General features: G+C 37.1%; 2 protein-coding genes across 3 annotated transcripts; one reads left to right on the top strand and one right to left on the bottom strand.

Annotated features, from left to right (window-relative positions):
• The first annotated feature begins 463 nt into the window (after positions 1–463).
• On the top strand, positions 464–2,814 carry LOC113304396 (pyruvate, phosphate dikinase regulatory protein 1, chloroplastic-like). Its single transcript, XM_026553500.1, has 3 exons — positions 464–1,144; positions 1,520–2,159; positions 2,455–2,814. The coding sequence occupies exons 1-3, from the start codon at positions 566–568 to the stop codon at positions 2,556–2,558; spliced, it is 1,323 nt and encodes a 440-aa protein (XP_026409285.1). The 5' UTR covers positions 464–565; the 3' UTR covers positions 2,559–2,814.
• A 309-nt stretch (positions 2,815–3,123) lies between these two features.
• On the bottom strand, positions 3,124–6,267 carry LOC113304404 (putative uncharacterized protein DDB_G0282133). Of its 2 annotated transcripts, none has more exons than XM_026553509.1 (5): positions 6,188–6,267; positions 5,607–5,816; positions 5,324–5,405; positions 4,515–4,815; positions 3,124–4,105 (listed from the first exon to the last, which is right to left on the bottom strand). In XM_026553509.1, exons 2-5 carry the CDS (start codon positions 5,781–5,783, stop codon positions 4,027–4,029), a joined length of 639 nt encoding a protein of 212 aa, XP_026409294.1. In that variant the 5' UTR covers positions 5,784–5,816; positions 6,188–6,267; the 3' UTR covers positions 3,124–4,026. The 2 variants fall into 2 exon arrangements, with proteins under 2 accessions (XP_026409294.1, XP_026409300.1); XM_026553515.1 differs by lacking the exon at positions 6,188–6,267 and adding an exon at positions 5,989–6,119.
• Between the last annotated feature and the right edge of the window lie 11,445 nt (positions 6,268–17,712).

Genomic DNA, 17,712 nt, shown 5'->3' with positions numbered 1-17,712 from the left:
ATCCAACTTTTCTCTTTCTCTTTTCCATTGATTTGGAGGTTTTGATATCACCTGTTGATTTTGTATTGCTACTTGATTGCTTAGGATCAACCATTTTTGTGGAAAATCAAAGTTGACGATTTTGCATAGGTTGATGGAAGATGAAGGATGAAGAAGATTCAGAGGAAGATTAAGTATTTTTTAGGTTTTAAATTTTAAGTTTACAGATTTAATGGAAATGGAGTGTACTTTTAAAGTTAATTAGGTCAAAGACATTAAGATAAAACCGTCAAATTTAACCACCCCTTAGTAAGGGCACTAGATTCATTAAGATTTGGGTATACCCCTATTAATATGGGTATACCCAATCTGGCCGGGGAATTTGACATCCACGTATTATTTCCGGAAAAAAATAAAAAATAAAGTCAAGAGGGCCAAAACATTACCGGGTCGTACGTAAAGTCAGACATAATCGGAACTTGACTACTCTAAATCTCAAACGAATGGAGAAGGGCAATCCAAATTCTGAAGTCCAGTCGGTAATAAGAACAACAACAGTACAGGAGTGTCAGTGGGCAAGTCAGTAATGGTTTCCTCGATTTCTTCCACCTGCTCCTTAAACCTCCTTCCAAAACCTACCTCTTGTTCCCTTGCTGTTGCTGATCCAAATTCAAACCCTAGAAAAACACAATTCATCAAAAATAACTTAATTCCGCAAAGCAATCTTCATCAAAACAATCACAATGAACCAGATCATCATTCTTATTCTTCTGATGATGGTATTGAATCTGATGTGTCTGACTCACAACCAATTCGTAAGCTGAAACCTAGTACGCAGCTAAAAAGATGGTCTAGAGCCAGATCAATTCGGTCTGGTCGAAGATTCAATATACCTCTTCAAATTACTAGTACTGAATCCATTAATACCACAACAAGTGATGTAAACTTCCAGAATGATCGAAATTCTATCTCCTCTTCTTCTACTTCGTCTTCCATTGCAGAGAAAAGTGATAGTGAAGATGAAATGATGGAAGGGAAATCAATCTATATGGTTTCTGATGGAACTGGATGGACTGCTGAACATTCTGTTGGTGCTGCTTTAGGTCAATTTGAACATTGCTTGGTTGATCGTAACTGTGCAGTTAATACCCATCTCTTCTCAGGGGTAATGTATTTTTACCAATTTAGACATCTGCAACTGTGCATTTTGTTTTTGTTAATAATGGCTGGCACTTGTTTGCCCAAATACCTTTGGTACTCAATATATGATGGGTATATCTTTTGTAGTTGTTTCGCTGGGTTGGGCTTTGTAACTGACCCTTTTTGTAATTTAGAATTCAGTAGGTTGAATTCAAGGTAGTTTGAAAGTTTTTGAACATATATCAAATGCTTTCCTTTCAATTCGTAAAATAGGATGTACACTAGTTCATAGCTCCAGTGATGGGGTATCATCACCCAATGATCATATTTCAAATTTAAAGTTCTTTTTGTTGAGTAATTGTTTCTGCAATGAATGTTTTTAGCCCTTTCTACCTGCTAGATTGATGATGTGGAACGTTTGATGGAAATAATCAAGCAAGCAGCCAAAGAAGGTGCAATGGTTGTCTATACTTTAGCTGACCCTGCAATGGCAGAGTCAGCTAAGCAAGCCTGTGATGTATGGGGTATCCAGTCAACCGATATATTAAGTCCGATTACAGTGGCAATCGCTGCACACATTGGTGTTTCCCCATCTGGCATTCCTCGTGGAGCTCCTGGTCACCATGTTCCATTAAGTGACGATTATTTTAAACGAATCGAAGCCATTGAGTTCACTATCAAACAAGATGACGGTGCTCTACCCCAAAACCTTCACAAAGCTGATATTGTTCTTACTGGTGTATCTCGCACGGGTAAGACACCATTGTCGATGTATTTGGCTCAAAAAGGATATAAGGTAGCAAATGTACCAATCGTGATGGGGATAGAATTGCCAAAGACGCTGTTTCAGGTAGACCAAAGGAAGGTTTTTGGCTTGACGATTAACCCTGTTAACTTGCAAACCATTAGAAAAACAAGAGCGAAAACTCTAGGATTTGGGGATACAATGACGGGTAACTATTCTGAGATGGATCATGTTAGACAGGAGTTGGAGATTGCTGGTAAAATTTTCGCGCAAAATCCGACTTGGCCAGTAATTGGTAAGCAAACATGTTTTTCCAATACTTTAACTTTGTTATGATTATTCTCACAGTTATATGTTTCAGTATCATTCCCGTTAGTAAGAAAGAATGGTGAATGTTGTTGCTGTATTGCTTAGGCTTAGTTTCTGCTTCGACCAGTTAGACAGATCATTTGATTCTGTTCAGTCACGAGATAAATTAGTGAAATACTAGGTCAAGGGAAGCTACAAACTATAACTGCTGAATTAATAAACTAACTAGATGCAACTGCGAGGCAATTCTGATCTTATTGTTGCTCTCTTTGATATTGCAGAGGTGACAGGAAAAGCAATTGAAGAAACAGCGGCGGTTTTATTGAGGCTTTATCATGATAGGAAGCAGAAGTGTTCAATGCCGCGTATCTCAAAACGTTACTAGACTGTAAGTTCTTTTGTCAAGTCTGTCAGTGACGTGAGATTTTGAAGTTGAACAACTAGGTGTTACTCTTGCTTATCACAGCCAAAATCACATTCCTCTGGAGTCTGGTCTTTGGTTCTTGTCATATTTTATCTTTTTAAAACAAGCTATTCTTAGTTGAGGATCGAACAAATTTATTAACCACATTATTCTACATTGAAATTGTATATAACAATTTTAAGTATACATATTCCTAAAGTGACAAAGTTTCATCCAAGAATAGCTTGAGATTGGATGATGGATGTCATGTGACCCTTCAGTTGGTTTTGGATTCGGAACTTTGACAAGGTCAAACTCAGTTGGAAGTGAAAAACCATCTACATTCTGAATTATCTAATTGATTACTCCCATTTTGCTCTTTGAATCTCTATTGCCAACGTTTTTTTTCTTTCTTTTTTTTCCTGCAATTTTCTGCTTTTTAAGATTCTGCTGGCTTCAATTTATTTTTTCACATGATGCAAATGTAAATATTTTGTTAATTTGAAAGGGATGGTTAAAAATTTTTTTTATACAGTAACAGCTTTTCTAGAACTGATGAAGATTTACAAGCCTTTCTGCGTTCTTATTTTGAATTACAATCAAAATTCTAACATGAAACCCCACATAATTGGGTATGCACTTTAATACATCTCACATTTGCATTGTCCCGACATCCTTCTGCAGCCTAAAGCGACGTAAAGAATGTGATCGGCTACTAACACAGCCACAGTGCCAGACAGGCTATGTATATACAGTATAACTTTATGAACTGCTTTACTTTATACGATTTGAGCTTTTAAATTGGACGGCATATGAAAACAAACAGAAGCGACCAATTTCATTTGAAAAGATCTTAAAAAAAGGAAAAGAAAAAAGCTGCTGTGTATATCAAATGACATCACTAACTTTGATGGCTTCGTCTTACATTATGTATTTGCTCTCTTTCTCGTTATTCACATATATATTCCTTCTGTTCTCTGTCTTTTTCACCATACTGCATGCTTGAACATTTCCACTTGTCATCATCTCGATCAGTATTTCTATTAAAAAGATGTAATGTGCAGATCTATTGTATAACACATCCAAAACAGAAAAACAAGAAGTGGTACACGGGAATCAAATCTATGATATGATCAGTGTTAGACCTTGGCCCCATTTGGTTGTTTGAAAAGAAGGCAAAGGCAGCATGATTTTCTGACCACATGATCATCAATCTCCATAGATAGAAAAGTTGTACAACCTAAAACACCTACCTAAATCTAGTTTGCTACCATATACAGTCCACATTATTTGGCTATATCATGGTATAAACAAAACTAGCAGTACCTTCAACCTTGGCATGTCTTCTCCACTAGTTATCTGCTCCCACTATGATAAAGTAAGTTGTTCTGACAACCGGACACGTTTTTTCTTCGATAATCGCACACAAAGTTGCAACTCGTAGTGGTAGTCAAGCACCGCTCACGTCGCTACTGAATTTCCCGATGGAGAGTGTAAAGTATATCAGTATTATTGTTCCCATGCTTGACCTGCATCGTCAAATTAAATCACAACGGATTCAAATAATTTTTTCGTAACCCTGATTTAGTCATTCATATGTCAATTGCTGCTAATCTAGTCTAGGATTAAAAATATATGAAAGTGGAACACATAATCTGATTGTACATTTTGCCTCAAAGCTGGTCAAGATCATGAGGCAATGCCGTAGGCCATAATTGCCTCAGGATGAACATCATGAAACCTACGCTATAGGTCATAATGAACCGACTAGGAGCACCTCTGTAATGGAGATCAAATACACTTAACCAGAACTTAAACTAGCCATGGATGATTATTCTCCCAAAGTAAGGCTATAAATTTCGTTCGAGATACCAAGGGAATGGGACATTTCGTTGGGTAATTAAGATGGTGCCAAGTTTAGAGATCTCTAATACTTACAAGGAGGCAAAAAAGAAAAGTATCCTTCTCGGATCCATCATCCAATTCCGAGGTTGTGAAGATGACTTCATCTGATTACGATGCTTAGAATGTGATCTTTTCTTCATCAACTTGTTATTGTTATTGCTTTCCGCTGCAGCAACCGTGACCATTTTTTGGTTAACGTTGATATTTATCATATTTTGTGTGGTCTCAACGCTACCACTAACATTACTAGCCGTCACTACTTGTGGAAGGTCAACGAAGGTGCTCATCAATTTATTTGCAGATACACATTGTTCTCCGTTGACAAAACCATTTTCTGCAGAAAAATTACCATAAAATTAGTGATTCATACATACACTACACAACCTACCTAACATAACAATCACACATACACACACACAACATAACATTATAGGTAACTCTTGTTTTTCTTTTCAAATAATGGCTTCGTAAAATTTAGGTGACATCATTGACAAAATCAAGTCTAATGTATAATCAACATCAGTTATCACGTACTACTACCAACTATGTAAGAATTCAAACTTTGTAGGATTCAACCAGGGGAAAATTTTGGTATGCGAACTACTAATACTATCAACAACCAAAAACAGTTGACCTAACCGTCTAGCGTCATCATTCATACATCCCCACCACCTCTTCTTCGATAACTTCGAATAATCAGACGAATTAATTTAATACTACGAACTATTCTTTTGAGAAAGATTAGATAAAATGTTAGTGATAAGAAATTAGCAATTTGTGGATAATACGTCAATAGTAGGCGACTTTATTACAAGGGTATGAAAGAAGAAAAGGTTGAATACCTTTATTTGATGATTCATTTTCTGCACCACCATTACCAACACCACGCTGGGATGACACTTTTCTGGAAAGGCTTCTCTGAAACTTAAACGCCACACACAAACAAACAAAAATTAATAAAGCAAAATACCTTGAAAAAGAAATTTAATCCCAAATAATAGCAATTCATTTTTTTGCAATTTAGTTGGTTTATTTTGATGAAATGTTTCATGAACAAATGAAGAAAAAGAAAATCCAGTTTCTAGTCTTAGTTTCTTGATTAAATTAAGGAGAAGAAATTCTTACATTAGTATTTGAATTTGGAGGAGTATTGATATCTCTATGATGTTGATGATGATGATCATGAAGAGTGACTTGAGATAAGTTGTCAATATCTACGACAAAGCTATCTGTGGTTGAGTTTTCTTGTTTTTGGTGATCATGTTCAGAACTCAAAATTCTTTCTATACCCATCATATGCATGTCGGTTTACTAACTAGATAAAAGAGTATCCCCCTGCAAAACCCAGACAAAGAAGATATAGTACGATGATCAGTTAGAGAACGGACAAAGAAGAGAACGAGAACGGACTCTTTTATATATACGAAAGAATCCTAAAATTCTACAAGTATAAAAGCAAGAGCAATAAATGCGAGGATACTCCAAACCCAATAAAACAGTTAAATACCCCTTCTCCTTTCTTCTAAACCAAGAATCAAGATACAGGGGAAAAGTAATCACAAGTCTATAGAAAACCAAAAGAGAGTTCATTCTTTGGTCATTTTGATGACTCTTAGGTTTGACTATTGCAAATCAAAACCTTGAAAACTTAGAAAAAGGAGAACTGAAGTTTTATGGTATGACCAAGTAATTGAAAGATACATTACCTGATCAAAATGAATTATTCGCTGTGATCTTTGATTCTCCAAGAAAAATAATCCCAGGTTTAGAGAGAGAGAAAACTGCAATCATATATAGAAGTGGTTTTCTACATTTACAATAGAGCCGGCAAACAAGCCAAAAACCCGCGGGTTGATCCTTTCCGGACTGTGAAAACCCGAGCCCGGCTTGGCTGGTTTCCTATCAAGTCGGGTTAGAATTGGAGAAATGCTACCCCGTGAGAAAACGGGTAAACCCGTCCCGCACCGTAAACCCGCGGGTACACCCCGTATACCCGTAGTTTCCCCACAAGCCACATGTCGCACATCGCCGATCGCGTGTTACCTTTGTTAAAACCGAAAGAAAACTTATTTTCTTTGGTTAATCTGTCCCTTCGTCTCTCTTCTTTTTTCTTCTTCTGCAACTTTTTTCCTAAGAGGTAGCAGATGCAATCCAAAGGAAATAACTGATCAACAATCACTAAGCAGATCCAATCTTCTAACTCATTAAGTAGATCCAATCTATTTCCGACGATCCAACTCTGGTTCACAGACAACGAAGCTTTAACTTTTTATTTATATTTGTTGAGAAATCAACAATTGATTGATTTTATGTTGATTCATCTTCTAGTCTTAAGAGATCAATTCCATATTAGAAAGGCCTGATTTTTAAGTTGATTCATCATCTTCTGTGGAGAAAACAACAACATAATTGATTGCTGGTGTTGTTAGTGGGTTCACGAAGGGCATAGGGATTTGGATGGAAGAGTAGCACAGATAATCTGAGTTTGAATGGGTTTTGGTGTTGAGTTGCTGGTGTTGTTTTAGGAAAAATAGTGATTTGTGGTGCTGTTTTATGGGATTGTGATGATGGAAATTGTAGAATTACAAGATGGGTTTGGCTTCAATTGGCAATTGGAAGCAGAATCAAGTTTTCAGACGGCTTGATCTGAGATGAATGAAATCAGATTTGGGTTTGTATGATACTGAAGTGTGGATGCAATTCATGCCATGGAGATTGTGGTTCTCAAGTAGGTGTGATCTGGTGTTGTGTATGGTTATTGGAGCAGCAAGGAGTTGTGGATGGTGTTTGGTGAATTGCAGGTACCATGGATGCAGAAAATTGTATTATTGAATAGATGTTTCTGGTGTTGTGTTGCACATAAGCTATCAATGAAATTATGGAATGTGTGCTATTGAGAAGAGAACAAATTGAAGTCAAGTTGCAGCTGAAATTGTGATTTTAATGTTAATTGATCATCTTATGTTTTGATCTTCCCTTGTATCTAGTCTTGAACTCATATTTTGCTTCCTTGTCATAGATCTCACCCCAATTGTTTGCTTGATTGAAATCCCCCTTTCCTTGTCATTTATTAAGGCTTTGTTGGTTGAAGTTGAACTGTTATTGAATCGAAGGAATCGAGTATGGGTTTGTGGTTGCAAGGAAGGAGATTTAGATGGCCTGAATGTGGCCGGGAATAGATCAGAAATCAGAGGAAACTCTGTCAAAATTTGTTTCTGGCGAGTTGACTAACCAGAAACCATCCAACCCGTGAACCCGGAAGCTTTACCCGTTACGGGCGCGGGTTGGAAAAATGGCCACCCGTGAAAAATATCGACCCGCGGATTTTGGTCCGTGTTAACACGAACCCGTGCAACCCGTAACAAGCCAGCCCCGGCCCGCCCGTTTTCCAGCTCTAATTTACATAGAGAGAAAGTGACATTTATTTATTTATTTATTTATTTTGTGAATTAAGTGACATTTAATTTAAGACACAAAATTCTCAAGGTTTAGTTGCGCTGTTAATTTCAGTCAGACGAACTAGATATAAGATTCAGTTCTCTTGTAAGCGGAAGTTTTTCAATTCAAAAGAATTTCAGGCTGCTCAAAACTGAACAAGTCTTTTAATTAGGCTTCTCTTAAATATAGCCCATGCTTTTATGAATTATAACCCGTATAAAATAAGTCATTAATCTAACCAAACGGATCTTTATAGTTATTCAACATAACCCATAAAATTATATACAACTTTTGTATATAGCCCACAATATTATATGTATCCTCAAACCCTAAATCATTAAATATAATGTTCATATTAAATTTATGTATGATTTATGACATACAGTATTTGATGATTTATAAGAATACTCAATTTAATGTAATCATGATTGAGAAAAAAGATCATCATCTTAGAATTTCATATAGAATAATAATGCTAATGGAGTTTTAGAAAATTGATTTTAAGAAAAGAATCAAAACCTTTGTCATTTTTGAATTTCGATTAATGTTGTGGAGATTTTTTTAAGGGAACAATTAGAATATATAAGCTTAATAGTGTAGTCATGATTGAGGGAAAATAACATCATCTTAGAGAAAGATAAAAATTTTGGGTTTAGTTTGTTTAGGGGGAAAATTAAAAATTAAGGTTTATAAGAGGGAAATATGTGAGATAGTGAAAGAATAATTAGAGATAAATTAAAGTATATTTAGTTTAGATTTCAAAAGGTAAAGTTAGGGTTTATATTTTGATTTTTGGGGAAGAAGTAGGATTGTTAGTAGAAAATTAAGATTTGTTTGCTAAATTTGATTTTTCGTTTTAACTTAAACTTTTTGGGCTATAGTTAATAAAAGCGTGGGCTATATTTAAGAGAAGCCTTTAATTATTATACTACATTTTATTTACTCAAACTCGAGCTTGAAGGTCAATGACTTCATGTTTATCGTTTGATATATACCGTTGGATTTATTGCACCTAGTCAAAGTCGTTGACCTTGAATGCCATGAGCCTGTACCATTTACCCGGGTTGAGAGACGAGAGATCAAGTTTCATTCGCGAGGAGCAGTAGAGTGTAGAGTAATGTAAGGCTAGGGATTATTCTACAATACAGAGGGTTTCTGATCGCAGTCGTATGCGTCAAAAATAATTCACTTTCTCACTCAACTAAATTTAAATGAAGTATGTGGTAAGAAAGAGTTCGTTCCCACAGAGAGGCTTTTGTTGTTATAAAATTTCAGTTTCTTAATAACCAAGGGGGGATTTTTGTTTTTATCTAAGCAATAAAATAAATTGAAAGCAATAAAATAACTTGAATAATCAATAAGGAGAAGATATTGGTCACGGGATAGTATCATTCACAAACATGTATTTTCATCAATGACTAGAATTGGTATTTTAATCTCTCATTTACTAAAAGTCCTAGGATACCTTGATCGCAAGAGTATCCCGTGTATTTCTCGATTTTATCACAAACAACATTAAAAGATGCTATTGTGAAATCTACCTAGAAAGCAACCTAAAATGTAAAAGCACGATTAAGTTTGACTCCCTAAGAGCATTAAGTTCTATGAAATAAGACTAATCAATGCAAACAAACGTGTAAAAGCACTAATTCGTTTTAACAAAGGTTATGATTCATTTGTGACTAGTAGGATATATCAGTACAAGCACTACCCACAATTATGCTACTTGTAATCAGGAATTATCACTTTTTCGTATAATAACCCTAATCTAGTAATAGAGATGAAGACTAATCTAATTGATTCCAGACTCAACCAAACTAGCATTCCAATCATATAACAATATAAAGCATGAATCATAAACAATAAAGTTGAGACAAAACTAATCCATTGATTTAAATATCATGCTTGAGAAATCAACTTTTATCCCATAACCAATAATAGTATTTAGTTACTCATAGTAATGGAGTTCATCATAATCATTTTCATAAAATAAAGAAATGAAAAATATACGAAAGCAAACCCTAATAGAATCGCCGCTCTCCTCCAAAACTCCAAGTAGAAAAATACGTCCTCCACAAAGTTGTACAAAACTTTCCTTTTTCTAGCTCTTCTTAGGTGAAGTCTTCAAAAGATTAAGTCCAATCTCCAAAGTCCAATAACAAGAAATCCACCAAGCCCATATGTGAGGAGTACCCAAGTGAAAATATGTCCCAAAACAGGTCGTCGGAAAAAACTGGGTCCACCGTCGAAAGTTGGCCGGAAAAGAGCTCAGGTGACCGGCAAAGTCAAACCGGTCACCGGTCAAAATATGTCAACGAGTCAACTCGGAAGTCATACCGAGTCAACTGAGTCAGGTCCTGATTAGAGTCAGCTAATGACTCATCTGAGTTGCCAAAGCCTAGGCCATCTTGCACAGGCCAAACCAATGTTACAGCTCCAGTCCTGCGGTGATGGTGCAACAATCCACAGCTGTAACAGCACACCACCATTGCCTCAAGCCATCTCAAGCTGCAACTTCAGTACTGCAACTCACCAACAACTGCGTCTCAATACCACCAGTGCCTAAATTGCATCCACAAACCAGCTTGAACTGCAATTCCACCAAACTGCACCATTCCATTTCTGCCAAAACCACCATCATAACTCAGCCATACCACCAGCATTTTCACACATCAACACTGCTTCAAATTACCAGCAAGACTGCACTGTATCACTCTCTAAACAATTGTATAACTACCTGCTTCAACTCCATGTCCAGCTGGTGCTCATGTATACTTGCAAATGCAGCTGCAAAACGACAGCAACCAATTTCTTGCACCACTCAAGGCTACAGCAACAACAATTCAACATCACCTGCAACACTTCAAGCCTAGCCATTGATTTCATTTCAACTCCATACACATCCAACACTTTGAACTGCAGCTTCATTACCATCTTCGTCTCAGCCGCACAACCTTCACAGCCCATGCTAGCTTTTCCACCTGCAATGTATATGGCTTCAAACACCACCAGGGCAGTGAAACTCCAGCCATTAGATCATCACCTGCCATTCCATGAAAACTTCAGTTCATTGCAGACCCTTCATCTCTGCCTCAAACTCCATGTCTTCTTATATCCCTGCAACACAGCTCAGTCAGCTGCTCACCCATTTCTATTGCCACCAGAACTCAGCTTTTAGTAACACAACAGCCTACTTCCCTGCAAATGCATATCATAACAAGCCATTGCTTCAACTCCAGCCATCTCCATCATCCTCCAACACAAGACAATGCTCCAGCACAACCAGCTCTGGCTCAAGACCATTAGAACCACCTCCAACTGCACTTCACCTGCAACTGCAGTCCTTAACCTGCAAAAGCTGCTTCTATTGCAAGTTAATCAATCCCTGTAACTTGCAGCTCATCACCACCTTGACCACCAACTGAATCACAACTTTCAGAAATCATCACCTCCATCTCAGTAACAAGTCTTCTCAAATTCATCCCAGATTCGACAGAACCCTATTACTGCAGAAACCCATTTCTTCTTTGAGCTCAAATCTCAATCAGAACCTCAACCAACAGAGAAACCCTACTTCAATTTCTGTCTCTCCTTTGATTCAACCAAAATCATCTGCATCTTTACTTCTGAACAACAAGTTCTTCATAACCTTCTTCATCTTATCACCAGCAACAACAAATGTATCTCCTCTTTGCTTCAGAAACCCGAATAATCTTCAATCGACTAATTTCTTCATCTGGTTGTTCAATTCAACCAACACCATTACTGTATCTCTCAATTCCTCGAGTACCCATCTATCTGTTCTCTAAAACTTCATCAATTCTGCATTCGATTACCAAACTCAGGTCTCATGAAACCCTGATCTCTAATCTCTCTGATTTTCTCAATCTTCAAACACAGATCTCTTCTACTCTTTCACCAGATGAAATCCGGGTTGACTGATTTCTCTCATTTTCAGCATCAGCGGCTCAGCTTCTCGATCTCCCCTGAGTCCATTTCTACTTCTGAACAACAACCATTTTTCTCTCTTTTCTGGATTTCATAAGGACAATAATGAGGAGAAACATTTCTCTTGTTTTTAGGGCTAGGTAATGATAAGAAATGTTATAGGCACCCAACAACGCAATAGATAGAAGCACCCAGATTTCATTTGTGCTGTCAGTCTCACGGAACCGACTGCCCAAATGCTTTCTTGCTCAGCTGTTAGTTACGAGAAACTGACAGTTCATTCTCGCGCAACTTAGCCTGCTCCAATTGTCACCCGGGACTTTTTGCCATTTCCGCTCCAAATAAACATTTTCTCCTTCTTTTGCTCACAAGGACTCCATTGCACCTAATAACTCAAAACTAAACATAAGAGATGCAATTCACAAGGATAATAACAAAGAAAGCATAAATACTAGATATAAAATTAAGCGTTTTACAACACCTATCAAATTCCCCCACACTTAGACTTTGCTAGTCCTCGAGCAAATAAAAAAAAACTTATTCTGAAGGATACATACAACTCCTGTGAGGGCTTACTAGAGATATACGCACAAAACCTGCTTTTCCAACTTACTAGTTCTCCGTAATGATAGCATCCAACGCGTTAAGAAGACATAGAAATTCTGCACACTAGTCATAAGAAGTTAGACACATAAATGAACAGAATCTCATCCTTAAAAGTTGAGAGAGAAATAACCATCCCTTCTCGAAAGAAATTCGGGTTCGGAGTGATCAAAAGTCTCGACTCTGCCTCACAAGAAAGGGTTTTATGAAGTTGCTCTCAATAATAAATAGCTCTTTATGGGTCACACATGTGTCGAGGTAGGAATGAAGAGAGAATCCTTCGACACGTTGAATGGTAGGTAGGCAAAAACCCTCTGAATTGTTTTGAAAACTCACATCTTTTATTCATTTTGAAAACCCTTTTTTTCTGACGATCTCTAAGAAAGGAAATCAACCACTTAATGAAGGTGGGAATATGCTTAATTACCTCGTTATCCGTTCGGCGTGCAGTTAACACCACTCTCACAGCATCCATAAAAACGTCTTCGGTCTTCAATCCTTATCTTCATCTTCGTCTTCGGTCTTCGACTCTTGATGATGAAATCTTGAACTTCGTAGAATCTTGACAATGTGATTCTTTCCTCTAATTCCTTGTTGCTTGAAACCTCATTATGGATATTTATTCTTCCATTGGCTTTATTGAATGAAATACAAAAGCAAAAATAAACTAAACAAACCAAAATATGATGCAATGATTTTTTTCTTTTCCTTTTTTCTTTTTTATATGCAAGATAAAGTAAATACAAAATGAAACAAAACAAAGTAAACAAAACTAATAATGTACCTAACAAAATTTCTCTTGTCTCTTTTCTCTTTTTCTTTTTCTTTTTTTTTTTTCACTTTTTTTTATAAGAGACCTAGCATAATGGTGACCATGTCTCAATTTTTTTTTTGAGACAAGAGAAAATAAAATACAAAGAGATAAAATAACAATGCAAGTACAAAGGCCATGGTGTAAGTACTTTACCGCTCAATTCTTCACAACTTGTATGTTTCCATATCACAAACTTCTTGAATTCTCATCTTGATAATCTTCATTCTTGTACAATAGTCTTTAACTTGTAAAAATTCCGCTCCTTGTCTTGTTGCTATACATAAATCTGAAATCTGCTCATTTTTGTACCGTTGCTTGTAAACCTTAAACGTCTTCAACTTTCCTTCGAATTTGTGATGCTCCTCTTGTTGATGATGATGGTGTTTCTATGGACCTGTTGGTATAGAGAGAGATAAAGTGGATGGTGCTAACTGCGAACAAGATTACAAGTGGTATGTAATTTAGCAATTCGATGTCACCATTCATGATTGATAAAATAGCACTCAAGAGATCAAAATAGTGCTTCTATTGGTGGGAGGTTGGGTAGCTCACCATTCTATCCGGAGTTTACGTATGGTGACACACACTCTAAAAACACAAATTTAGACAGGTACAAAGAAGTGAAGGTCGGTGCCTCTCATGATGTAACATGGGTAGTCTCTACTATAGGGGATCACAAATCTAATACCGAATTCAGTCTGCACCTTATTTTCCACTGGGATGGTTAAATCCAACTTTAACTCTCATACAAGTAAGAAACCCGATCATGTTCTTTGTCATCTCTAAGTTCAGTGACTCTTATGAGAATCTCGATGTAATCTTAACGACATGTATACTATGTGACTCTAAACTAACTACAAGTTGGAGTTTTCTTATTCACTATTTTATAAAAAAGTTGAAAATTTCATGAAAATTTTACAATGCAAATGCAACCACTCCCCCACACTTAAACTTTACATTGTCCTCAATGTAAATTGAATCGTCCAAAGAAAGTCAAGGTGGGAAATCCTATATGATAATGACAAGAAATCAGAAAAAAAAATAAAAATAAAAACAAAATAAGACAAGAAAAACTAAAAGCAAGACAAGAAATAATCATCCTATGGGTTGCCTCCCATTTAGCGCTTGGTTTAAAGTCGTCAGCCCGACTATCTCCTTGCTTTCTATGACTCCTCCAGAGGGAGTGCATCCACAAAGTTAGCTCCTTCCACCACTTAGGAAGTGAAATTCTCATAATATGGTTTCAACCGGTGCCCATTAACTTTAAGTTCCTTGTCTGTAGTTGTGCTACGAATTTCTACTGCCCATGAGAAAACACATTAGTAACAATAAAAGGTCTGATCCATCGTGACCTTAATTTACCCGGAAATAAATGCAAGCGAGAATTAAACAAAAGCACTTTCTGCCCAATGCAAAATTGTTTCCTAGAAATCATGTTATCATGAAAGGCCTTCGTTTTCTCCTTGTAAATGCGCGATCTTTCAAATGCATCATTGCGAAGCTCCTCTAGCTCTTGGAGTTGTAACTTCCTTTGCTTTCCAGCCCCATCCATCTCCATATTGCATTGCTTAATATCCCAAAACGCCTTATGCTCAATTTCAACGGGTAAATGACAAGGTTTACCATACACAAGTCTAAAGGGAGACATCCCGATAGGTGTCTTGTATGCGGTTCTATAAGCCCACAAAGCATCATTAAGTCGCATGCTCCAATCTTTCCTTGTTGGATTCACCGTCTTCTCTAAAATGGATTTCACCTCCCAGTTAGACACCTCGGCTTGTCCATTTGTTCGGGATGATAAGGTGTTGCAATCTTGTGCGACACATTGTACTTATTCAACAAGGTTTGTAAAATCCTGTTTTTGAAGTGAGAACCCCCATCGCTAATTATGGCCCTTGGAATTCCAAACCTTGCAAAGATATTAGCTTGCACAAAATATGAAACCACTTTAGAATCATTAGTTGGGGTGGCCTTAACTTCCACCAATTTCGAGACATAATCAACAACAAGTAAGATATAAAAATTCTCATGAGAGTTGACAAAAGGACCCATAAAATCAATACCCCATACATCGAAAACTTCAATAAATTGAATAAAAGTTTGTGGAATTTGATTTCGGGAACCTGGATTGCCTGTTCTTTGGCACCTATCACAAGTTGTACAAAATATATATGCATCCTTGAACAAGGTTTGCCAATAGAAACCGCTTTCAAGTACCTTGTGAGCGGTTCTCTTACTCCCAAGATGTCCTCCGCAAGCATAAGAGTGACAAAAAGACAACATAGAATTAAATTCAGATTCGGGAACGCACCTTCGTAATACTTGGTCACTACCTTGTTTCCATAAGTATATATGTATTGGTTCCCTAACCTCTTAAGTTTGTCCCTCTCAGCACGAGACAAGTTCTTTGGGATTTGTTTAGACACCAAGTAATTCACAATATCCGCATACCATGGTTCTCCAAAGGCAATTGAGAATAGTTGCTCATCCGGGGAACTTTCACGCAATGGGATAGCTTCCTTGTCCACAACAAGACATCTCAAATGATCCGCAACAGTGTTCTCAATTCCTTTCTTGTCCTTGATTTCAATATCAAACTCTTGCAAGAGTAAGATCCATCGTATAAGCCTTGGTTTCGCTTCTTTCTTCATTAGCAAGTACCTAAGTGCTGCATGATCAGAAAAGACAACAACTTTTGTACCAATTAGATAAGAGCGAAACTTTTCCAAAGCAAAAACAATAGCTAAAAATTATTTTTCAGTGGTTGTATAGTTTTTTTGGGCCTCATTTAACGTTCTAGAAGCATAATAAATAACATGAGGTATCTTACCCACACGTTTCCCAAGCACCGTACCAACCGCATAGTCACTTGCATCACACATGAGCTCAAAAGGCTTGCTCCAGTCTGGTGGTTTAATGATAGGGGATGAAATCAAAAGTTCTTTCAAACGATTGAATGCCGCCATACACTTTTCATCAAAGTTAAAAACCACATCTTTTTGGAATAAGTTGCAAAGTGGTGATGCTATCTTGGAAAAATCCTTGATAAATCTACGATAAAAACCTGGATGACCAAGAAAAGAGTGTATCTCCCTCACCGTAGTGGGAGGGGTTAAAGCACGAATAAGGTCTATTTTAGATTTATCGACTTCCAAGTCTTTAGAAGATATTATATGGCCTAAAACTATGCCATGAGTTACCAAGAAATGACAATTTTCCCAATTTAGCACAAAATTTGTTTCAACACATCGTTCAAGGATTAGTGACAAATTGTGAAAACAAAGGTCAAATGAATCACCAAAGACACTAAAGTCATCCATAAACACTTCGATTATGTTTTCAACATATTCTGAGAAGATACTTACCATACACCTTTGAAAGGTAGCTGGAGCATTGCACAAGCCAAAAGGCATCCTTCTATAAGCAAAAGTACCGAAAGGACAAGTGAAAGTGGTTTTCTCTTGATCCTCCGGTGCTATCACAATCTGATTGTAACCTGAATAGCCATCAAGGAAGCAATAGTAAGAGTGTCCAGCTAAACGTTCAAGCATTTGATCAATAAAAGGAAATGGAAAATGATCCTTCCTAGTGGTGGCATTCAATTTCTTGTAATCAATACAAACCCTCCAACCGGTTTGCACACGAGTTGGGACAAGTTCGTTCTTATTATTCTCCACCACCGTCACACCTGATTTCTTTGGTACTACTTGTATCGGGCTCACCCACTTGCTATCGGATATGGGGTAGATGACACCCACGTCCAAAAGCTTTAGAATCTCCTTTTTCACAACTTCCATCATGAGAGGGTTCAAACGACGTTGCGCTTCCCTTGTAGGTTTTGCATCGTCCTCCAAACGGATTTTGTGCATACACACGGCAGGGCTTATACCCTTGATATCAGCAATTCTCCACATATGGCTGTCTTGTACTTCCTTAGCACCCTTAGAAGTTTTTGCTCATGTAATTCACTAAGCTTGTTAGAAACAATCACAGGTAAATCTTCCTTGTCACCCAAGTACAAGTACTTTAGGTGATCGGGAAGAGGTTTCAATTCTAATTTTGGAGATTTAACAATGGAAGGTACAAGCTTTTCATCACTGCATGGTAAAGAAATAAAAGGGATATTATGAGTTTCCGGGCATCCTTGTAGTAAATTAAGATCACCAAGGGCTTCCTTGACTTCATTACCACACTCTACACCATTATCCATGGATGTAGTTAAAACGGTTTCCAAAGCATCATCACCATTCAATTCAAACACTTGTTGTGCCAAAGTATCCATAACATCAATGGAGAAACAAGAGTGGACATCACTAGGATATCTCATCGTTTCGAAAATGTTGAAACGTTTTGTTTCTCCATCAAACTCCATAGTTAGCGTTCTCTTGTCCACAACAATAATGGTTTTCGCCGTTTTCATGAAGGGAC

The sequence above is a fragment of the Papaver somniferum genome, chromosome 1 (assembly GCF_003573695.1).
Source record: "Papaver somniferum cultivar HN1 chromosome 1, ASM357369v1, whole genome shotgun sequence".
Lineage (NCBI taxonomy): Eukaryota > Viridiplantae > Streptophyta > Magnoliopsida > Ranunculales > Papaveraceae > Papaver > Papaver somniferum.
Note: the sequence above shows the minus strand (reverse complement) of the source record. Positions and strands in the feature narration are given on the sequence as shown.

Coding starts and splice junctions, on each gene's coding strand:
- LOC113304404 (XM_026553509.1), bottom strand. CDS start 5,783: ATGCATATGATGGGTATAGAAAGAATTTTGAGTTCTGAACATGATCAC. Junction 4,816..5,323: donor AAATGAATCATCAAATAAAG/GTATTCAACCTT, acceptor ATTTTTCTGCAG/AAAATGGTTTTGTCAACGGA. Junction 4,106..4,514: donor CTTTTCTTTTTTGCCTCCTT/GTAAGTATTAGA, acceptor TTGACGATGCAG/GTCAAGCATGGGAACAATAA.
- LOC113304396 (XM_026553500.1), top strand. CDS start 566: ATGGTTTCCTCGATTTCTTCCACCTGCTCCTTAAACCTCCTTCCAAAA. Junction 1,145..1,519: donor ATACCCATCTCTTCTCAGGG/GTAATGTATTTT, acceptor TCTACCTGCTAG/ATTGATGATGTGGAACGTTT. Junction 2,160..2,454: donor TCCGACTTGGCCAGTAATTG/GTAAGCAAACAT, acceptor TTGATATTGCAG/AGGTGACAGGAAAAGCAATT.